At 54.3% G+C, this 23,399-nt stretch overlaps 1 protein-coding gene and 1 non-coding gene across 3 annotated transcripts; both read right to left on the bottom strand.

The window, feature by feature from the left end:
* Positions 1 to 580: 580 nt before the first annotated feature.
* Positions 581 to 17,291, bottom strand: PRKRIP1 (PRKR interacting protein 1). Of its 2 annotated transcripts, XM_004586974.2 has the most exons (6): positions 17,017 to 17,225; positions 16,343 to 16,421; positions 15,319 to 15,419; positions 11,252 to 11,337; positions 8,916 to 8,983; positions 581 to 967 (listed from the first exon to the last, which is right to left on the bottom strand). In XM_004586974.2, exons 1-6 carry the CDS (start codon positions 17,140 to 17,142, stop codon positions 864 to 866), a joined length of 564 nt encoding a protein of 187 aa, XP_004587031.1. In that variant the 5' UTR covers positions 17,143 to 17,225; the 3' UTR covers positions 581 to 863. The 2 variants fall into 2 exon arrangements, with proteins under 2 accessions (XP_004587031.1, XP_058537016.1); XM_058681033.1 differs by lacking the exon at positions 11,252 to 11,337 and having other exon boundaries at positions 8,916 to 8,979; positions 17,017 to 17,291.
* LOC118757825 (small nucleolar RNA SNORA68) lies at positions 15,731 to 15,865 on the bottom strand. The gene has a single exon (XR_004995386.1). It is a non-coding gene; the product is annotated as a small nucleolar RNA SNORA68 (small nucleolar RNA).
* Positions 17,292 to 23,399: the final 6,108 nt, after the last annotated feature.

Raw genomic sequence — 23,399 nt, 5'->3', positions numbered from 1 at the left:
TCAGAGTTTGCGGGAAACAGGGGAGGGCACGTAGGCTACACCAGCAAACACGCCTCGGGTTCCTTCAAAACGTACTGAGGTACTCAGAGATAAATGGTTCAAAAACGGAGCAAAGACTCTAGCCCCTTTGTGCCCCAATGGTCTGAAAGCACTAGGGTTCAAGGTAGACCCCAAAGTGCTGGGGCAGGCCTGAGCCTGCAGTAGTGCCAGCCCTTTCTCTCAGACCCCAGCTTCTGGGAGATCCAGGGAGAAGGCAATGTCTCTGTGCACTTTCCTGTTTAGATCCCTACACTTGTGAGTAAAAATGCAGCCTGTGGCCAGCACTGCCCCGAGCTCCGCACCCTAGCTCAGCCCCGCTGCAGCAGCTCCCCCCTTATTTTCCTCATCACCCCTCACTTTTCCAGCAGCTCGCTTCACCAGTCCCCGTGCTGGAGTCTCGGCCCAGCCCGCCTGTTCTGGGAGCTGAGGACAACAGAGCCACACAAGCGCTCAGCACCCGCCCCATCCAGGGCCTGCTGCGTCCTGCAGCCCGCCAGCACTGTGTCATCCCACAGCCTCTGTAATGCACATTTTGCATGTCTCAACGAAACCCAGCAGTTTTCTGTTCTTTACTATGTAAGCACTCCATGTGCGGGTGCCACCCCAGGGTCATGGTGGTTCACTGGGAGAACTGTACCAACAGCCCGTAAAGCCTCTCTCCTTTCCACAAGAACACGGCTGAGCCCCGCCCAGGAGGCGACAGGGCTCCCTTCTCAGGGAGTCCTTAGGAGGAGGGCTGGAGGAAGGCCTCCTCTCCCTGCTGGGCACACCAGCATGCTCTGCGCCCTGGTCACGCATGAGCCGTGCTCCAGAAAGCTGTGTCATCACCGCCCCATGATGAAGCTGGGCTGCTCTTCCTCTTCATCCTCCTCTGTTCCAGACGCCTCCTCAGAGCTACCGGACTGCGGCTCCGGGGCCTGACCGGCTCCTGTAACCACATGACATTCAGATTACAGACGTACAATCTGCTGGCGGAATCAAGGGTGTTTTTAAACAAGGGAGAGCTAACGGGAAAACAAGGAACTACTTGTACTCACACGCAGGTGGGGAGCCCCAGTGGTCCCCCACGGCCACAGTGCCTCTCACTATCTCCTGAAAGTGGGGTCAGCACAGGTGGGCCTCATGCTCACAGCCAGGGTGGCAGCAAACAAGCCCCTCCCACACCAGGCCCTACAGCTTGTGACGTGACACCTACCACCTGCGGCAGCCACACCCTGGCCAGGCAACAAGGAGCACTGGGCTTACAGTTCCCACTGCGGTCAGCAACGGACCTCCAGAATCACATGCATAGGGAATCTGCCCTCAGCAAGTCTGCCAGCCACGGGCCTGGGAGCCCTTCCTGACACCCAGGTGCAGCGTTTCCCCTGCTGTGATTGGCAGACTGGCAAAGGCAGAGCAAAGACAACTTATCCTGCACTCCTCTCTTCCTCCTCCTCCCTCTCACTTCTCCACGCCAGCAGAGCAATGGGCGAAAGCTGGGAAGAGGCAACACAGGTGGCCTGGGCTCAGCCACTCCAGGTAACTCCTGTGGGCACAGCAGCCTCCAAAGTCACCATACAGGACTCACGCCCACAGCACAGAGCTCGGCTCCCACTGTCACAGGCCCAGATGACAGCTTCACAGTGGGCCCCTTCCGGGGACAGAGCTGGGATGTCCCAGCATGCGGAGCCCTTCTTCCCTGCACCACCATGCCAAACAGAACGAGCCATCTGCAGAGCTCAAGCGATGAGCCAGCTCCTGACTGTGTGCTGTCTTCCCACACAGCATCTGCTTGGCTCTAGCAAGAGTCCCTGAGGGCCACACCAGAGTTATGGGCCTGTGTGACAGACGGCTGAGTCAAGCGTGGCCCATGTTTGTCAAGGCAAGGACCAGGAATCAAGCCCAGAGGACAGGAAACCTCAGGCCCTGGCCCACCTTGTCTGCCATAAGTGCCCAAGGAAATACCGCAGAGTCAGGAATGCGTTGGCAGGAAGAAGCAAGGAGTCTGGCATGCAAGGCACCAGACGGGCATCCCACCCTCCACCCTGAGGCCAGGGCACCAGGCAGCCCACTCCGCAGCTCAGTCCTCACACCCCAGCTGGGGGCCTCTACTCCAGAACCTGGGCTTCAAGGCTGAAACTTGCAAAAAACCTGTTTTGGTCTAAAGTTGAATTCTGTCCCAACACTGACAACAAGGCAAGAGGTGCAGGTGCGCGCGCACACACACACACACGGATGGACACAGCTGGATGAGGGCAGAGGCCTGAGTTCTGCAAGCGACGGTAACACGCTGGCAAACCTGGCTGGCCATGGCAGGGGAACAGGGGCAAGCCACCCAAGGCATTCCTTCACACTGCATGGTGTATCTGCACTGAGAAGCATGCCCACAGGGCAGAAACAGCAGCTGGAAAGCAGCAAACTAGAACCTGGCACAAGTTCAGGTCACCTGGCAATGCAACAAGTCACCCAACTCATTCTTCCATGTAGTAACTAAGTGAATAGCAATAAATCATTAACTAGCCAGCTACTGTGCTTAATGCAGGGGATGTAAAAAATCACCAGTTTAACCACAATCGGAACGACGAGACATCAGGCACACAGGTTGGCACGGCCCGCACTGTTCTCAGAAAGCTGGGCAGCACCAGATGCTGGCACTGACGTGGCACAGCAAGGACTTTGACCTGCTGCTGGCTGGCGCCCAAACATGGCACAGCCAGACAGCCTCTGTCAAGCTGAACACCACGCACTTCATCACACAGGTGCACTCACAGGCATCTGTTCATTCACCTGAAACACGGGCGCATGCCAAGGTTTGCTGCAGCTTTATTCCTAATTGCCAGGACCTGGAGGAACTCGGGACGTCCTCAAGCAGGTGATTGGCCACCATGGCATGCGACTCTTAAGACGGAGGTACTCAGAGTCACGGGCGAACCTCAAGTGGGTTCCGCCAAGTGCAAGAAGCCAGCCTGGAAGAGGCAGCACACCCTAAACCCCTCACCCAACAACCCTGTGGAAAAGGCCAAACCAGAGACAGTGTGGAGTCAGGCAGAGTGGGAGGAACACAACAGTTGCTCCCAGGCCGGGACACCATGCTGGGTGATGCCATGACCCTGCAATGTGAGGACACCCACAGCGTCAACAATCCAACTGTAACTGTAACATTAGGGAACTTACTGAGGGTGTCAGGGAGCCCAGGACCGGATGCTGGAGACAAAAGGAACCCACGCACATCACAGACGTGTACCCGTGTGGGCACCTTCTGCACACGAGTGGAGCCCGCAGGGCTGGGGCCCTGGGAACAGAAAGCCTGCAGGGCTGGGTCCCCGGGAGCCGCACACAGCGCTGCTCTCTGGTTGCCGAGGTCCCTTCCCACAGGGCAGTGTCCCTGTGTACAGATCTGAACAGCTCCCACTGGAGATGGACGGCAGGGCAGCACTCCTCATGCAGGAGACAGAAACGCCAGGGAGACAGGAAGACTAGTGTGACCGCTGAGCTGATGGCTCAGGGATGGGGAGGCGCTGCTGGTGAACAGAGACGGATGGCTGTGTGGATATCCCCCCTCAGGACGCACAGGCTTGGCTGCGCAGTCAGCCGGGGCCCCACACACCAACACCCAGCAGCACCCCCAGTGCACAGATCCTGGTTTCTAATACCATTCATCCTGCAAATGGAACCAGTGTTTCTTAGACAAATGGCCATTTCTAGGCCTGGGGCAGAAAACAGGATCTGTCTGTGAGTGCTAGAGAATCAGAAGCACTCAGAGAAAAGAAAAGAATCCACCCAGTGATGGGGCTTTGTCAAAGGAGGCAAGAGTCCACAGGAAGAGCTTCTGATGGCTCAGGTGGGGACTGGACTGGGCCTAACACAGGGACCTCAGGCCGGCAAGCCAGGGTGGGGACAGGGGGTGTTCACAGCCAAGAATCCTGCTGCCCGGCCAGCCATTTAGGGTGCACTCCTGCTGGAGGAGGAGTGGTGGGCCTCCTCCCAGAACATGCAGCCCCAGTCTAACCACAGGAGAAACAGAGAATTCCAGTGTGAGAACACTGCAGAGAAGGCGTGACCCGAGGGAAAGGACAGCTCAACTCACAGGAGCCTGAGGACACCATCAAGCAGATGGAAAATCTTTCTCTCTTTCTCTCTGTATATCTTCGTTTTCAATAAAAACAAATCTTTTTTATTTAAATATTTATTTATTTTTATTGGAAAGGCAGATGTGTAGAGAGGAGGAGAGACAGAGAAAAAGATCTTTCGTCCTATGATTCACTCTCCAAGTGACCACAACGGCTGGTGCTACGCTGATCCAAAGCAAGGAGCCAGGAACTTCCTCTGGGTCTCCCACGCAGGTGCAGGGTCCCAAGGCTCTGACCCGTCCTCCACTGCTTTCCCAGGACACAAGCAGGGAGCTGGATGAGAAGCGGGGCTGCTGGGATTAGAACCGGCACCCACATGGGATCCTGGTGCGTTCAAGGCGAGGACCTTAACCGCTACGCTATCACGCTGGGCCCAAAAATAAATCTTAAAAAAAAAAGTTGGGACCTGGATGGTGGTGTAACTGATTAAACTCTTGTCTGTAATGTAGGATCTCACATGGATCGATTTGAGTTCCAGCTGCTCCACTTCCAATCCAGCTCCCTGCTCATGTTCCCAGGAAAGCAGTGGAAGATGGCCCAAGTGCTTGTGGCCCTACACCCATATGGAGACCAGAATGGAGATTCTTACTCCTGTAATTCTGACTTTCATGTAAATAATTAAGGATTAAAAAAAAAAAAGTAGTGGAGGGCATAGCGCAGTGAGGACTTTAGCTACTAGGTTACCATGCAGGGCCCCCCAACATTTTATTTTTACCAGATGAATGAAGAGACCGGAAAACCACTCATGCCCTGTGGAGCTGTAAGGATATGGGACAATGTGATATAACACTACATGATAAAATTGAGGAAGAAAGATGGCATTTTATATCAACAAGATTTACAACTGGAAAAACCAAATGTAAAAAAAAGGTATCAAGATGCTAAAGCTTTATCTCCCCATTCCCCCAGATACAAGGAGGAAAAAAACAATGTGGAGGGCCCGGCACGGTAGCCTAGCGGCTAAAGTCCATGCCTTGAACGCACAAGGATCTTATATGGGTGCCGGTTCTAATCCCGTTGGCCCTCTTTCCCATCTAGCTCCCTGCTTGTGGCCTAGGAAAGCATTCAAGGACAGTCCAAAGCCTTGGGACCCTGCACCACAATGGGAGACCCGGAAGAGGTTCCTGGCTCCTGATCAGCGCAGCTCCAACTGTAGTGGTCGCTTGGGGAGTGACTCATTGGACAGAAGATCTTCCTTTCTGTCTCTCCTCCTCTATGTATATCTGACTTTCCAATAAAAAGAAAACAAATCTTTAAAAATAAATCTTAAAAGAGAGAGAATGTGTAAATAATGGTCTCACCTACCTTCCTGGAGTCCTTGATCCTTATCAGCCTAACTGAAAACTAACTGTAACTAACTGTAAAAATCATTAAAAAAAAAAAAAAAAAGATGCTAGTTACTGGGAACCGGTCTCGATATCCTATTTGGGTGGCAGACACCCAAAAAGTACTCAGACCATCACCTGCTGCCTCCCAGGTGTCAATTAGCAGGAAGCTGGATTGGAAGTGGAGGTGGGACTAGAACCCAGCATTCCCATATGGGAAGCAGGCATCCTAAGCCATGGTTTAATCCACTGCAAAATCATCTTCATTAATCACATAGCACCTTTAACTCTCAAATGACCCAAATGATATGGAGATTTGCGAAAAACAAAATAAAACATTTTTTGTTGTTGTTGTTTAGAATTTTTGACTTTAGGGCCGATACTGTGGTTAAGCTATCATCAGGTGACATCAGCAATCCACAGGGGTGCTGGTTCAAGTCCTGGTTGCTCCACTTCTGCACCAGATCCCTGCTAATGCCCCTGGGCCCCTGCACCGACGTGAGATTCAGATGCAGTTCCAGGCTCTTGGCTTGGACTGCCCTCACCTGGCCACTGAGACCATCTGGGGGTAAACCAGCAGATTTAATGATCTCTCTGTAACTCTGCCTTTCAAACAGATACAAACCAGAAACACTGACAGAGCAGCAGGTACCACGGGATGCGGCCTCCAGCTATGAGAGGTTCTGTCTGGGGCTTCTCCCCACCAGGACACACTGGTGCTGTCAGTAGAGATCTCTGACTGCCCTGCCACAGGGCACGTGTGCTAGAGGCATCAAATGGCTGGTGGTGAGATTCAGTCAGACACCCCATCATGAGCAGGATACGGACACAACAGAATCATCTGGCCTCCTGGGTGGCTGTGCTGTGTGTACCGCATGAAGTCACACTGTCCTGCCCCTGCTCATGTGCCTGCGAAGGCAGCAGAAGAAGGTTTAGGCCCCTGTTACGTTGGAAGCCTGGAGGGAGCTCCTGGCTCCTGGCTTCAGCCTGGTCAGTCCCAGCTGTTCCCGCCATTTGGGGAATAAGCCAGGGGGCGGATGATCTCTCTGTCACTCTTTCAAATCAATCAATCTTGGGGGAAGAAAAAAGACTAATGTGGCTTCCAAAGCAGGCGGTGCCAAGGCTGACAAATCCCCTGAAGGCTCTGAACCTCCTGGGTTGGTGGGCTGGCAACGCAACACATAACATGGCATTAAAGATCCCGCTGTGGGACTCAGGGCTTTCTACCAATCTGCCTTGGCTTGCTGCCTCCCATGACGTAACTCATTGAAGCCATTTGCACCAGCGCAGAAGACAGCGACAGTAAGAACCAGAACTGCCTGCCCCTTGCCGCATTTCAGGAATAAGTGCACGGAGAACCCAGTGAGCCATGGGAGCGAGGCTGCAGCACGACTGGGTACCGCCACCTGCACCCCTACACGCCTCAGCTGCACTGGAAACCCTTTGGGAAGATGGGAAATGGGGGGGTAGGAAGGGAAACGAGAAGGCAGCACAGAGAGGCCTTACTGCAGCTTTTCCTTGCTTAGCCCCAACACGCTCCGCTCAGCGCCATGCTACACGTGCTATTTCCTGCTGTCCAGTGCACACAGTGCTGCCGTCACCATCCAACCTAGCAGCCTGGCCGGGGGGCTAAAGCAAGCATCTTCCAAATGTCAGGCAGCAGCCCTGGCCCACGTGCCAAGCCGTCAGCAGCCTGGGGCCTACAGACACCAAAGGACAGGGCTCTGATCTTTTCTAACATCTGCATTATTCAAATTTTAAAAAGTCTACTTCGGCCTTCTCCTGGAATTCCTGCTCCAGTGACTGAAGAATAGTCCTCGCTTTAATACTGCGCCATACTGGGGTGGCTTCACAGAGACACAAGCACAAACAACCTCACTGAACAAAACAACGGCAAAAATTTGTGGAGGGGCATCTCGGTACAGCTGGCCGTTACCACTGCCTGCAAAACGAGCATCCCTGGGCCCGCAGCGTGGCCTAGCGGCTGAAGTCCTCACCTTGAAAGCCACGGGATCCCATATGGGCGCCAGTTCTAATCCCAGCAGTCCCGCTTCCCATCCAGCTCCCTGCTTGTGGCCTGGGAAAGCAGTCGAGGACGGCCCAAAGCCTTGGGACCCTGCACCCGTGTGGGAGACCCGGAAGAAGTTCCTGGCTCCTGACTTCGGATCGGTGCAGCACCAGCTGTTGTGCTCACTTGGTGAGTGAATCATCGGACGGAAGATCTTCCTCTCTGTCCCTCCTCTTCTCTCTCTCTCTATATATATATATCTGATTTTCCAATAAAAATAAATCTTCAAGAAAAAAAAAATACCTAGCATCCCTTGTGGGGGCTGGTTCTAATCCTAGCTGCTCCACTGCCCATCCAGCTCCCTGCTTGTGGCCTGGGAAAGCAGTGGAGGAGGGCCTAGTGCTTGTGCCCTACACCCACCTGGGAGACCCAGATGGAGTTCTGGGCTCCTTCCGGCCTGGCCCAGCTCAGCCACTGCACCTACTGGGAAGTGAATCAGCAGACAGATCTTTCTCGCTCCCTGTCACCCAGCCTTTCAAATCAATAAATAACTAATTAAAAATGGTGAGGGACTCAGCCTCCACTGACCACTCATGAGGCTGACCAAGTGTTACTAATACTATCATCACAGTCCCTGCTGGAAAATTACTTAACACAGCAAACGGTGGCAATGTGCACTCAGACCTCCCAGCGAATGGCTCACCTCACTGCCAGCTAATGGCTGACGCCCTCACTACCCGCCAGGGGGCGCCCTGGGACCCACTCAGGAAGCCATCCTGAGGGCAGCTAGGGAGGTCCAACAATCCCAGCATGTAAGGTGACGCGTACTGTGTACTGCTGGAGGAACCTTTGGCTTTTTGGTTCCAAATAAGTACCACCACTTTCTCTCTCATTCCCGCTCTGCAACCAGGGAATGTGATGATAATGGCAGGTGTTGTGACAGCCATCTCACACCCGGGGGTGGGGCAGTAAAAGCCAAGAGAACTGCAGGCCCGCTGGACCAGACACTACTCAGCTACGGAAGCAGCAGGCTTCTCATCATGGAAAGGAAACTGACAACTCTTCATTAAGCCACAGCAAGCTGACTCGGCAAACGAGTCAATCAGAACCAGAGAAATACAAGAACACCGGGACGGCCCTGCGGTGCTCCCTGTGCACAAGGATGCTGCCGGATGCACGCGCAGCAGCGGCGGCAGGCCCCTCCCTCCTAGCCAGAAGGCAAGGGCCGGCGTGGAGACAGGTGGCTGGGGCACAGAGTGGGAGACAGGGGTCCCCTATGGACTGCCTGTGGGCTCAGTGTCCTTGCTGGGCCACTTTGGCCTGCTCATCCTGGCCTGTAGGCGAGCTGAGGCTCCTACAGGGAAGTGGGCATTTCCTCCAGGCCATGGGCAACACTGGACAGAGCCTACAGCCACAACAGGCAGTGCTGCTCACCTTCTTTCTGCTTCTTCTGTTCAAGTTTCATCTTCTTCGCCAATAATTTCTTCTCCTTCAGCTTCTGGCTGTAGATGTAAGACACAAATGAACGGTAGCTTAGAATACAAACGTAAGGCCCAGCCAACGGCCTAGGGGCCATATCCTTGCCTTGCATCCACAGAATCCCACAGGGGTGCTGGTTTGTGTCCCAGTGGCTCCACTTTCCACCCAGCTGCCTGCTTCTGGCCTGGGAAAGCAGCACAGGACAGCCCAAATCCTTGGGACCCTGCACCCACGTGGGAGACCCAGAAGAAGCTCCTGGCTCTGGCTTCGAATTGGCTCAGTTCCGGCCACTAGCAGGCAGCTGGGTTAGAAGCAGAACAGGCCAGGATTCTAATACATCCATATCCATACAGGATGCCGGAGGCTTAACCCATTGCACAACAATGTCAGCTCCTTTGTTCTTTAATGTTTAAGATTTTACTTTGATTGGAAAGGCAGATATACACAGAGAAGGAGAGACAGAGAAAGATCTGACTGCTGGTTCACTCCCCAAGCGGCAGCAATGGACGGAGCTGAGCCAATCTGAAGCCAGGAACTTCTACCAGGTCTCCCATGTGGGTGCAGAGTCCCAAGGCTTTTGGATCATCCTCTGCTGCTTCCCAGGCCACAAGCAGGGAGCTGGAAGGGAAGTGGAGCACCAGGATACAAACCAGTGCCCACACTGTTCCCCGGTGCATGCAAGGATTCAGCCACTAGGCCATCACACCAGGCCCATTTTTTTCTCCCATTTTATTTGAATGGCAATGGCAACACAGTAACAGAAACATTCTCACATCTACTGCCTTCTTCCCAGATTCTCAGCAGCTCTCCCCACACCTCCATAGGTGGCAGGAACCCAACCAACCAAGCCCCCGACTGTCTTCTCCCACAGCGTGCGCAGGCAGGAAGCTGGGCTGATGGCAGAGACGCAGGACTCAGATCAGGACTTGTCTGCGCACTGAGCAGCCATTCTGCCACACCAAAGGCCTGCCAGCAACACACACTCCTCGCGACCCTGCCAGTCCAGCATGGCCAACATCACGAGCCAAAAGTCGATCTAGGGGACTCCTGAGGGGACTAGGGTAATCTCCAACACCCTGGAGGTGTGCTTCATTCCAAGACGCTCCAGCTCTCTGAAACTTGAGACCATTTAAAACACTCTCCTGGGCCCAGCACAGTAGCATAATGGCAAAAGTGCTCACCTTGCATGCACTGGGATCCCATATGGACACTGGTTAGTATACCAGCGGCCCCGCTTCCCATACAACTCCCTGCTTGTGGCCTGGGAACACAGCTGAGGACGGCCCAAAGCCTTGGGACTCTGCATCTGCTGGGAAGCTCAGAAGGGGTTCCGGGTTCCTGGCTTTGGATCGGCTCAGCTCTGGCTGTTGCGGCCACTTGGGGAGTGAATCAGCAGACAGAGGATCTTCCTTTCTGTCTCTCCTACTATCTGACTTTTCAATAAAAACAAAAAATAAATCTTTAAAATAAACAAGTAAATATTAAATAACAAAAAAGCAAACACACACTCACTCTCTCCTCAATACACAGACACACATAAACACAGCTTATATACCGCGCAGTCACTTGAGGAGGTCAGAGAAGCTCATTTAAGGAACAAGCTAAACGGAAGTCTGGTTATAGTACTTGGGAGGAATTGGGGAATGAACGCTCTTTCTCTCTCTGTCTCTCCCTCTAACTCTGCATTTCAAATAAATAAATCAGCCTTCAAAACAGTAACAACAAAAATCCTGATGTTAAAACACAGAAATGAGGGGCTGACAGCAGTGGGTGAAGCTGCAGCCAGCAATACGAACGTCCCATACTGGAGAGCCAGTCTGAGTCCCAGCAGCTCTGCTTCGCCTCCAGGCCCCTGCCTGTGGCCCGGGCAGCAGGGAGGGTGTCCTGAGGACCTGGGTCCTGGCACACCAAGGCCAGGCCTGCCCAGAGCTCTAGCCTCCCAACGTTGGTCCTGTCCAGCCCAGCCCCAGCCTTGGTGGACAGCTGGGGAAGAGAATCAGTGGTTGGAAGATCTCTTTTTCTGTCTCTACCTCTTTTTGTTATTGTGCCTTTCAAATAAAACACAGAAACATGGGTGACCCAGAGGTCCACATGTTCTCTGAAGTCCTGGCTTCTAAGCTTTGTAGAGTTGGGCAGACAAAGAGGAGCTGAGACCTGCTCTCTCCAGGCACTGGGAGAACAGTGACTCCCCCGAAGGGCTGCCCGACAGAGGGCCGTGGGTCTGCAGAGTGGGTGTACTCGCTGGCCACCCACACCCACGTCCCTGCGTGGCCCAGGGTGCCATGACTCACCGCTTTTTCCGCCGCTTTGCCGTCTGCTCCTCGGCAGCGATCTTATTCTTTTCCAGCCTTTTCTGAAATTCTGCATCCAACCTTTGCTGCAAACAAACAGCCATCATTTAGACACACTCGGGCCTGGGTAGGCTGCAGGAGGCCGCATGCAGCCTGGCTGGAAGAGTTCTAGAAGTCACACCACTGTGGGCTCTGTGGGAACCACCCAGGCCCACAAGGCCACTTCATTTTATTTATTTATTTATTTAAGATTCATTTTTATTGGAAAGTCAGATATACAGACAGGAAGAGAGTCAGAGAGCAAGACCTTCCATCCGCTGGTTCACTCCCCAAGTAGCTGCAACAGCCGGAACTGAGTCAATCTGAAGCCAGGAGCCAGGAGATTCTTCTGGGTCTCCCACACGCTTTGGGTCCCAAGGCTTTGGGCCGTCCTCTACTGCTTTCCCAAACCATAAGCAGGGGGCTGGCTGAGAAGTGGGGCTGCCGGGACACAAACCGGTGCCCATATGGGTTCCCAGCACATGCAAGATGAAGACTTTAGCTACTAGGCTACCACACCGGGCCCAAGATTTGTTTTTTAAATAAGATTTATTATTATAGCCACAATGGAGGGAGCCAAGCTGATCCAAAGCCAAGAGCCTAAAGCTTTTTCTGGGTCTCCCGTGTACAGATTCAGGATTCTCCCATGGCTCTGGGCCGTCCTCAACTGCTTTCCCAGGCCATAAGCAGGGAGCTGGATGGGAAGTGGAGCAGCTGCAACACTAACTGGCACCAACATGGGATCCCAACGTGTGCAAGGTGAGGATTTAGTTACTGAACAATCACACTGGACCTGGCCACTTAACTTTAAAGGGGTCTCCCAGGGGCTGGTGCAGTGGCATAACAAACTAATCCTCTGCGTGCAGTGTCACCATTCCCACACGGGCACCAGTTGGTGTCCTGGGTACTCTATTTCCCATCCAGCTCCCTGCTGTGGCCTGGGAAAGCAGCACAGGACAGCCCAAAGCCTTGGGACCCTGCACCGCGTGGGACACCCGGGGAGGCTCCTGGCTCCTGCTTCAGCCCTTGCAGTTGCTGGCATCTGGGAAGTGAACCAGCAGATGGAAGCTCTATCCCTTTCCTCTCCTCACTCTGTCCCTCCCTCTCCAACTCTGATTTTCAAATAAATCAATCATCTAAAACCCAAAAAACTACAGTAATGCTTTGCCTTAGTGGAACTTGTTTGGTCTCTACACTGAACCTGTGGCTCCCACCTGAAAACTCTATTCTGCACTAACACCTGGCCACAGGAGCGGGCCTGGTGGTGCAGCAGGAGAAGCGGCCACTGGGGAGGGTGACAAGTGGTGACCTAGACACCTGGGTTGTGTGAGAGACCACAGTGGAGCTCCTGCCTCAGCCTGGCCCGGCCCTGGCTACCACAGGCATCTGGGGAGTGACCAGCACAGGAAGACCTCTGTGGCTTCTGTGTCCCTGAGGAATAAATCTGAAAGAAGAGAGACCTGCCCCATCCTGTTAATCACTGCAAAGGGACAAGGATTCACTCCCAGCTTTTCTAGGACAAACCCTCAAAGCCTGTCTTTTTCAAATGAATGTTAAAGTTTGTGAAACAGCCTTCAGTCTTTTTCCTACCTCTTCAGTAAGTATGTGCTTGAGACAGTAGCCTGCTATAGCCACCCCTCCAAGTGGATGACTGCATATCCGACGGACACTCCTGATGTCAGCAGACCCACCATGGGCAGCTGGCGTGGCAGGGTGACTGCCACCTGCAGCCTCCCTGCAAGCCCGAGTCACCACAGCCACGGCTAGGGACAGGCCAGGGCTGCAGGCTGAGGACCTGTTATGGCCATGTGTGAGGAGTGGCCAGGGCTGCCGGCTGAGGACCTGTTATGGCCATGCGTGAGGAGTGGTCTGGGCTGCCGGCTGAGGACCAACCAATGCTGCAGCCCAGGCTGACTCTAGGGGAAAGCCACCAGGGCAGCAGTCCCTTTCTGTCCCCAAGCAGCATTTTTCCCAACTTAATCTGGGCCATTGCAATACACTTCTTACCTAATTTTTACCTACTTCTTTCTGTATCCTGGCTGCTCTGTCATTTGTTTGAGAATTTCAAACACAGGAAAGGTAAAAGGATTACTCAACACAAAGCTGGCGCCCTTTGCTCTCCAATGACCACAGTCCTGCAGAGTTGTTACCCCAACCCACCCCGCCTTCACTCACCCAGAGGGGCGGGGAGGTGGGGACTTCAGTGCGAGAGGCCTGCATCAGGACCGTCTCTGCTCGCCATCATCAAGCAGGGCTGGATGCTGACTTCTCTCCCGTCTGTCTCACCTGTGACATCACACCTCCATAGAGACCTAAACGCGCACAACTGGCCCGCCGCAGCTCTGCTCGCTCCCCTCCCCAGGCAAGCCCCGAGCCTGGTCCCCAGGTGCAAGCACCGTCCTGCTAGCCTGTCTCTCACAGTTTTACCTGTTCCAGGAACTGACATAAAGGAAATTACACAATTTAATCATTTTACACAAGACTCCTTTCATTCAGCGTAGACTCCTCTGGGGGGCGAACCCGCTGTGGACAGCACAGCATCCCTCTGCTCCACTTCCCATCCAGCTCCCGCCTGTGGCCTGGCTGGGCAGCAGAGAGGGCCCACGCCCCGGCACCCACATGGGAGACCCAGACGCAGATCCAGTATCCTGGCCTGTTCTGGCCCTCCGGGCAGTGAACCAACAAAAGCAGATATCTCTCTTTTAAATAAAAATAAATCTTTTTAAAAAAGGTGATGAGATAAACAAAATCTACAAACCATAATGGATAGGAAAAGATTTAAATAAATGAAAAAATACACAAAATTTCCAGATAACAGCAAACATTACAACACCCATTTATTTCTTTTTTCCTAAGATTTACTTGTTTTTATTAGAAAGTTAGATTTACAAAGAAAAAGATCTTCTCTCTGCTGGCTTACTCCCCAAGTAGCTACAAAGGCTAAGTGGATCGGAAGCAAAAAGCCAGAAGCTTCTTTTGGGTCTCCCACATGGGTGCAGGCTCCCAAGGCTTTGGGCCGTCCTTGACTGCTTTTCCAGGCCACAGGCAGGGAGCTGGATGGGAAGTGAAGCATACAGGACAAGAACTGGTGCCCATATGGGATCCCAATGCATGCAAGGCCAGGATTTAGCCACTACGCTATTGTGCTGGGACCTCTTTTTTTTTTTTTTTTAAAGATAGATTTATTTTTATCTCAAGGTGATATGGGGGAAAGAAAGAGCTTCCATCTGTTGGTTCACTCCCCAAACAGTCACAACAGCCAGGGCTGTGCTAGTCTGAAGTTGGGAGCCAGGAGCTTCTTCTGGATGTCCCACATGGGAACAGGGGCTCAAACACCTGGTCTACTACCTCTACTACCCTTGCATAGCAGGATGGGAAGTGAAGCAGCTGGGACACAAACCAGCACCCATACGGGATGCTGGCAATCCAGGCAGGGGATCAGTTTGCTATGCCCTACACTGGTCCCACAACAGCCATTTCCATTCAAATTACAGATTCCACTCAATTCAACTGAAGTGGGAATTCTATTTCCCCAAATTCAACCAGAAACATGGAACAAATGAAATGTCCCAAGGAGTATTTTTAAGAACCTCAGTGAGCCGTTCTAACCCCCCCCCCCAGCTAGGTAAAAGCTTTGCAGGTTTTAGTCAAATGTCTTAAGCAAGTCTCCAGCTCTTACATCATGACACCGGCCATGAGGAAGGGTCAGCCCCAAAGCTACAGAGCACAAGGCCTCAAGGCAGCAAACGCCAGAGTGCACCCCAACTGCTCACACCAAACCCAGCAGACCCCGCAGGCGGCACTGAGGAGGCCAGCCAGATCCAGGCAGAGAACAGAGGGCAGCAACAGCTCGGTGCTGCTGGGGACACCTGCTCCGGGGTCTGGTAGACAGGCTGCACTGTGGGGACCTGGACCCTCAGGACCGCCGCTCATGTGAGCTGGGTGTGACCTGAGCCCTGGACTGGGACAACACTCTCCCAAAGCTTGCTGGTTCCTGTGGTCCCCGCCCGACCACCTGGCCCACTGACCTTCTCAGCCATGGCATCCATGTAGTCCTGCCGCTGGTACTCTCTGCGGCGCAGGTGCCTGTACACGTGGAACTCTCCGCTGCCGGCTCCGGCGCTGGAACCTACAGCCAGAACAGAGCAGCATAAGACACCCTTAACCCAAAGGCCGACCAGCAGGACACTGGGACTGGTGGGACTGGTGGGACTGTGTCTGCCTCCCCCCCTCAGCCTGGAGTGCCAGCCCTGGTGCCCAGCCTATTGCGGGTGGGAAGGCTGAGTGGGCAGCTGCTGTGGGAACTTGGGAGTCCCGGGACAGTCTGAAAGTGCACCCTGGACAGTCTCCTCCACCTCCAGGATGAGGCTGGAGTGGGCAGAGGTGCCATCGGACAGAGGGGCATGGCCTTCAACTCAGGTCCCCCTCAGGGGGCCTGGGGAATGTAGGACCTCCACATTCACTTTCAGGGGCACCGCCTCAGCCCCAGAAGGCGACACAGTCCGCTCACTCGCTGTGGCACCTGTGTTTAAACCACTGTTACAGGAAACAGCAATTCTTGGGTTCAGGTGCAACAGGGGCATGCTGTGGCTCCTGGGTCAGAAGCCCTGAACCCCAGCCCAGGACCTTCCCCTTGCCCTGGGGTGCCCTCAGACAGCGACCCCACGCAGCTACAGAGCCGCCCAGCACAGAAGGGGCTGTGGCAGGTCTGTCCTGTGAATTCTCCTTCACCCAGGACAACACTGCACATTGGGATGTAACTCATCAGACACTTCACAAGTGGGCTTGGGCTAGCCTCTGCGTTTATCTCTTTGACAATGACCATATCTTGATTTGTCACGCAAGGAGAATAGGCAGTATAAATGATTCCCCATTAGGGGGAGCAGGTGCAACAGGCACTCAACAGGCTAACCCTCCACCTCCAGCAACCACACCCTTCTTACTTATCAGAAGAGTGAACATTTTTTTCTCCCTCAGCCTACCCTATAAATTCTTCAGTGCAACTTTTATTATCTCTAAAAACTTTTATGCGCACACACACACGGACATTACCCATCACGTCTCGGACAAACTCTGGGGGAGGCCGCGGCGCCCACTCGCTCATCTTCTCCGGAATCGGCACAGCTTTGTCCTGAGAGCCGGGTGGGCGGGGGGGACAGGAGAGCAGTGGTGAGGGATCACCCTGTGCACCCAGGGGGGCGTCTATAATGACCAAGCACCAAGCCAGCAGTGAGCGGGCAGGTGGACCACGAGCCCACATGGGGAGGAGCCCGAGTCCTCCTCCTGTCTGGGGTCCCCACGCCCTCCTCCCCGGCTCCCAGGGGTCCCCACACCCTCCTCCCCGGCTCCAAGGGGTCCCCGCGCCCTCCTCCCCGGCTCTCAGAGGTCCCCACGACGTCCTCCCCGGCTCCCAGGGGTCCCCACGTCCCACCGGCTCCCAGAGGTCCCCACGACGTCCTCCCCGGCTCCCAGGGGTCCCCGCGCCCTCCTCCCCGGCTCCCAGGGGTCCCCGCGCCCTCCTCCCCGGCTCCCACGGGTCCCCAGGTCCCCCGCCTCCCGGGGGTCCCAAGTCCCCCTCCCCGGCTCCCAGGGGTCCCCACGTCCCACCAGCTCCCGGGGACCCGTCCACTGCTCCCCACGGCCGCCCCGCGAGCTCGGGCTCCGAGTCCCGACACTTCCCGCCGCAGCGGAGTGGGGCGGGAGACGGCGGGAGCGCCTCGTCTTACCGGGTTCTTCATAAGTCGCTCCAGCTTGAGCTTCTGCTCCTCCGCCGCGTTCTTAGGGATGACCAGGGTCTGGGGCTCTTTCTTGGGCCTCGGCGGGCGCACCGAGGACGCGGCCGAGCTCGCCATGACGCCGCTGCCCTCGCAGTTCCCTGCGGGAGGAACGCTAAGGCGACGGCGCGCGCGGGTGACGACACAGCGGCGCGCCCGCCACGCAGGCGCAGTCTCCGAGCGGAGGGTGGGGCGGGGAGCAGGGGGCGTGGCCGCGAACCGGAAGCGGGGCTCGAGCCTGTCCATCATCGCTTCCCTGGTCCTGAATTCGCGGGGTCAGCTGCCGGCTTGCAGACTAACCTGAACCTGTCCTCAGCAACGCGTCCTCTAAGGGGGGCTCTCAATAAGACATCTAACCTGGAGTCAGCACAGTGGTTGGTTCAATAGGATAATCATTCATCTGCAAGCGCAGCCGGGTTCGAGTCCCGGTTCCTCCACTCCCCGTCCACTTCCCTGTTAGTGGCTTGGGAAGGCAATGGAAGATAGCCCAGGTCCTTGGGCTCCTGCACTATCTGGGAGACCTAGAAGAAGCTCTTGGCTCCTGACTTCTGTCTCTCCTCTCTGTAAACCTGCCTTTCAAATAAAAATAACTCAAAACGTCTCGTTAAGGGGTCACTGTCACTTCCTGCCATCATTGACTCCAGAATGAAATTACACTTATATGAATCCTGCCCTCCTTACCACCTCCTCATCCTGGCCACCAGAGGTTTTTGTCCTGCTCGCTGTGTCATCCCGGGGTCTGCCCAAGGCCCGGCCCCGACTCAGGCTCCATCACGGCCTTCAGGAAGGACGTGGGGGTTCTTGGGGTTGGACACCTCAGCGGCTGCTGCCAATGGCTGGATGAGTCACAGCATCTCCAGGGCCCTGTGCTGGTGCGGCGGTGATCCCAGTGGGTCTGAGGACCCCGCAGGAGTCCCAGCAGCCATCCCCAACCTGGTGCACAGCAGGTGCTGTCACACGTGTGATGGCCCAGAGGCAGATGTGTGAAGGAATAAAGAAGTTCAGTGAGTGTGCGGCGGGATGAATGAGCGATAGGTGAATGGAGATGAGAGGCAGCGGATTCGCTGAGTGTTACAGAGCCAGGAGGGCGGGGGTGGGAGGTAGCTCAGGGCCTGGCACGGAGCTGGGCTTGGCCTGTAGCCACTGCATGCCAGTGAAGGGAACAGAGGAAGGAATGAGGGCCCGGAGGCAGGGCAATCTCGGTGATCCTGAGGCACTCAGCATCCTGGGCTGGGGCACCGAGAGCTCCCGCCCAGCGTCCTACAGACCCTGACCCAGTGGGGTGGCACCCCCAGGTGGGGCGCTCCAGGCTGCCAGCAGGGCCGGGAGGGGGCAGTTCACGCAGCACCTGCCCCCCCCCCCCCGCCCCCCGCTGGAAGGGGTGGGTGTCTCAGCAACCCACGCCCATGTGCCTCCCTGGCTGCCACCAGGGGGCAGCAAAGCCCCACCCTTGGCACGCTGGGCTCAGGAAAGCAACTTTTTTATTTTTTGGTAGATTTGTTCATTTGAAAGAGAGAAAGAAGGAGAGACAGAAAGAGAGTATCTTCCATCTGCAGATTCACTCCCGACATGGCAGCAAATAACATCCTGGAACTCCATCCAGGTCTGCTATGCCGGTGCAGGGGCCCAAGCACTTAGGCCATCTGCTGCTGCCTTCCCAGGGGCATTAGCAGGAACTGGATGGGAAGTGAAACAGCCAGGACTGGAACCAGCACCCAGGTGGGATGCTGGCACCACAGGCAGCAGTTTAACCCACAGTGCCACACACCACCCCTTATTCAAGTAGCTTCAGATCCTGGAGATAGCATTGTTACACGCACATGCACACTCCTGGAGTGTCCCTTGGCAGTTGGCCTGCCTGGGGCTAAGTAACGGCTGGGGGCACAGTGGGCAGGATATTTAGCATGAGGGGGACCACCCGATCCAGGACTGAGGGTTTTCCCAAGATGTGGGCCTTGTAGTATTAAAACCAGGAGTGTCCCAAGCGAGCCGAGACAGCCAGTTCCCCCTGGATAGGTGGGCAGGTTTCCCTCCACCCTCTAAATTGTGGTTGACACATAAAATACTGGGGTTTTTTGTTGTGGTTTTTTTCTTACAGATTTAATTTTTTTATTGTAAAGTCAGGTATATAGAGAGGAGGAGAGACAGAGAGGAAATTTTTCCATCTGTTGATTCACTCCTCAAGCAGCCACAATGGCCAGAACTGCGCCGATCTGAAGCCAGGAGCCTAGAGCCCAGGACCTCTTCTGGGTCTCCCACGCAGATGCAGGGTCCCAAGGCTTTGGGCCGTCCTCGACTGCCCTCCAAGGCCACAAGCAGGGAGCTGGATGGGAAGTGCAGCAGGCAGGACACAAACTGATGCCCATATGGGGTCCTGGCACATGCAAGGCAAAGACTTCAGCCACTAGGCTACCGTACTGGGCCTACTCCATAATTTTTTAAACGATGACATAATCCACACCTACAGAATATATACGGAGCATAAAAATAAGGTATAAAGAAAAATCAGGGGCAGAATCAGATCTAACAGTTATATTTCCGCGTTCCATGTCAGAGCACCTGGTTTGAAGTCCTGGCTCCAGTTTCCTGCTCTCTGTACCCTGGGAGGCAGAGGGTGAGGGGTCAGACAGTTAGCTTTCCTGCCATGCATGTGGGAGAGACCTGCGCTGTGATCCCAGCTCCCAGCTCCTACCCCAGGGCAGCCCTGACATTGCAGGCGTTGGAAGAAATTATGAACAATGGGAGGGGAGGTCTGTCTGTTGCTGTCTCTAACAACAGTAAAAGAAAGTGCACACTTCTACTCACACGCCCACTTTGGGAAAAAGTTTATCACCGGTAACCTCTACCAGGCTTCCTCCAACTTGCCACTGCGCTATCCGTTCCTGCCCCAGGAAATGACGCTAAATTTCACATTTGTCAAGTTCTCTTTTTTGGTCTTACTCCATACACCTATATCCCTGACTTAGTTCATGATTTAATTGTGAATGACTGAACTTTGACGAGCAATACAGACACCTCTCCCGCTCTGCTATTGCCTGTTCTCTCCTTGTTCCCCACCTCCTGCGTGAGACTGCTCCGGGACCGTGGGAACTGCTGGGGCCCACCGCTCTCCCTTGCTGTATCCACCATGTGACTGCGCCTCAGTCAGCTGACGCCACGGCTCCCCATTTCCACATTTTCGCAATGGAAACTGCATCTCTGTGCACATTCTTTCGGAAGCTTTCTGGACATACTGCAAGTTTACTGAGGGTCACACTTTGGGGTGGAATTTCCGGGTCAGAGTTATGCATCTCTTCAATATTATTGTGTAATGCCAGATTTTTTTTTTCTTCAACGGAACATTCCCATTTATAGCTACTGAGCTTCCAGTTCTGGTCGAGTCACTCTGGGCCACACACGATGTTGAAAGCTTTCATTTTTTATAAGACCGTAATTCGTTTGTGTTGTGTGTGAACATACAAGAGTTGCCAATTCATCCATTTTTTTAAAGCATACAACCACCTGGTATTAATTACACTCATGATTAATTACACTCACTGTCACCATGTCTATTTCCAAGGCTTCTCTTGTCCTGGTTAGAAATTTTGGGGTCTTAAAGCAGTATCTACCACTCCCCTTCCCTCTGCCTGGTGGCCTTTAGCTACTTACTGTCCCCAGGGGTTTGATGTCATCTTTTAGACCAGCAGAACACTCTTTTTTTTTTTTTTAAGGGAATTGCACCTATTTTAGATATTTAAAAAATATTTATTTCTTTATTAGGCAGATTTAAAGATAGGAGAGACAAAGAGAAAGATCTCCCATCTGCTGGTTCACTCCCCAAGTGGCTGCAATGGCCGGAGCTGAGCTGATCTGAAGCAAGGAGCCAGGAGCTTCTTCTGGGCCTCCCACGTGGGTGCAGGGTTCAAAGGCTTTGGGCCGTCCTCGACTGCTTTCCCAGGCTACAAGCAGGGAACTGGATGGGAACCGGGCTGCCAGGATTAGAACCGGTGTTCATATGGGATCCTGGCGTGTGCAAGGCTAAGATTTTATCCACCAGGCTACTGTGCTAGGTCCTCCTCTCACTTCTAAAATCTAGGTCTCTGGGGCTGGCATTGTGGCACAATGAGTTAAGCTGCTGCCTGCAACACCAACACCCCATATCAAAGCATCGGTTCAAGTCCCACCTGCTCCAGTTGTGACCCAGCTTTCTGCTGATACATCTGGGCCAAATGCCACTCACATGGGAGACCAGATGGTGCTCCTGGCTCCTGGCTCAGGTCTGGCCCAGACCTGACTATTGTGGCCATTTGGGGAGTGAACCAGCAGGTGGAAGATCTATTGTCTCTCCCTCTCTATGTAATTGCCTTTCAAATTAAATAAAAACAAATCTTGATTTTAAAAAATAGAATTGGGAGATGAGCCGGTGTTGCAAGTTATGAGGCCAGAGACCAGCCCGGTTGATGTCTCATCGCACCAACACCCTTTCCCTGCAACATCTGGTTTCATTAGAGCAGACTGCTTTGCTCAGATCTGGGAAGGGTTCATGGCTAAAACGCAGCAAGGTCACAAACTCGGACAGGAAGAAAAACGGCACCTGCCATCATTAACTTGTAACCGGAAATCACGTTTCTTGCATTCACACAGAAGCAGCCACAGCCTGAGCCGCATCTGTCAAACTTCGCCAGGGACGGAATCAGAGATCTCCCTAGCACATCGCGGGTGTGGTGGAACTCGGAGTCTCATTTACACTCATCATCCTTGGCAATTACGGGCTGTGCCGTCTGTCGTTAGAGTTTGCTATTTACAGCGTTATCGGGAAGCGTGCACATTACCGCATCACGGATGTTAAAAAAATATTTTGATTGCTTTTTGATTATAGTTAATATTTTGACTGGATCTCAAGATAATTTCCCATGCAAGTCTACACCCTGGATGGCACGCATTTTAAACATTATGGGGTGGGCATTTCAGCCCTGGCAGAGGAGGTGCATCAGAGAAACTGGGACCCTTGCTTCCCAGCTGGGGAGGAGTTGGCATTAAAAAAGAAAAAAAAAAAAGCAAAACAACAACAAAACCCACCAGCTGGCAATGCGAGCCAGATGTATTCTGTTTAAGGATCTTTGGAACAAATGAAATTTGGAGTCCAACTTGGCATGTGTGCCTTGCCTTGATGTCCCCTTGTGAGACATGATTACTTCTGCCCTTCCCCCCCCCCAAAAAAACTCATCAGCTGCTCCTGGAATTATGCCCCCCCCCCGGTCCATTTCCTAGGGAAGTTCAGCCATCAGGGTCCCTCATCCAAGGAACAGGCTCAAATGTGCCTACCCAACCTCGCCCCGCTCCCCGTACCTGGGTTCTCGACGTTTCTGTGGCAGGTGCAGACCCTCCTCCCCGGGGCAGGAAGGCGGGGGGCTTCCCAGGCTGGATGAGCCCACCCCAACATGTGCTCCCCTGCGGGACACCCTTGACTTGCCACAGGGCCCTCTGAGGCCAGGGCAGGCTTGGTCAAGCTCCCGCAAGCTTGGACAAGCTGTCTCCCGCAGCTGGGAACGCCTCCTGGTGCCGGGCGCCTTCTAGGAGCGAGTGTCTGTGGGTTTCACAGCTGAGCGATTCTTGGCGCAGCAAAGGGACGCAAGGTTTACGCAGCGATTAGTCTGCGTCAGGCGCGGGGAGTCGCTGAGAGATGACCTCAAGCCCATGGGCGAGGGGTGGGGCTGGCCGTGAACTGACCAGGGTCTGGGTATCCTTGAGCTCTCGGCCTTGGAGCCCTCTTGGTAGCCTAATACTGGCTGGGCTGACAAGAGGGCCGTAGCCCTAGAAGCCCTGTGCTCCTGGATCCAGCCATTGGCTGCCGTGCTCTGGCCAGCACCCTCCGGGGCAGCAGTTCCTGTGGGCCCCTCTCTCCACGTATCAGCTATTTCTCTCGTCCTCCGCTGCCCTGGCCCAGCCCCTGGTCTCTCACGCCTACTGATTCCATCCTCCCTGGCCCCTGTACCCGCCCCTCTCCTTCCACAGGTGTGGCCTGGTTCAGAGCAGGTACTTGAAATGAACCACCAGCGGGCTCTCCCTAAGGCCCTGCCGCACCTGCTTCTTTTGGAACCATCGCTTTAGTGACAGTGAGGCAGCTGCCCTTCCAAAGGAGGGCCTGGTGGTCATGGTCACATATCCTGCCATGTTCTCTCTGACCATGAACTCCTCTTGGGGTGGCAGCAGGAGGCACTGCCCAGTCCCCTCCTGGCAGCCAAAGGAGCCAACCCTGGGACCACTCAAGGGTGCTGGCACTTCTCTTCCGGTGCCTTGGGTCATTCTCAGAAGTGGCACTAGGGGATGAGAGACGCTGCTAGGAGACTGCAAGA

Source organism: Ochotona princeps, chromosome 24 (genome assembly GCF_030435755.1).
Source record: "Ochotona princeps isolate mOchPri1 chromosome 24, mOchPri1.hap1, whole genome shotgun sequence".
NCBI lineage: Eukaryota > Metazoa > Chordata > Mammalia > Lagomorpha > Ochotonidae > Ochotona > Ochotona princeps.
The sequence above is the reverse complement of the archived record's forward strand: the minus strand, read 5'-3'. Positions and strand labels throughout refer to the sequence as shown.

What these genes read in the sequence shown, in the direction of transcription:
- PRKRIP1 (XM_004586974.2), bottom strand. Translation starts at nt 17,142, where the DNA reads ATGGCGAGCTCGGCCGCGTCCTCGGTGCGCCCGCCGAGGCCCAAGAAA. An exon ending in TGGATGCCATGGCTGAGAAG is followed by an intron (nt 11,338 to 15,318) that starts GTCAGTGGGCCA and finishes GTTTGTTTGCAG; the next exon opens with CAAAGGTTGGATGCAGAATT. An exon ending in ACAGAAGAAGCAGAAAGAAG is followed by an intron (nt 968 to 8,915) that starts GTGAGCAGCACT and finishes ATGTGGTTACAG; the next exon opens with GAGCCGGTCAGGCCCCGGAG.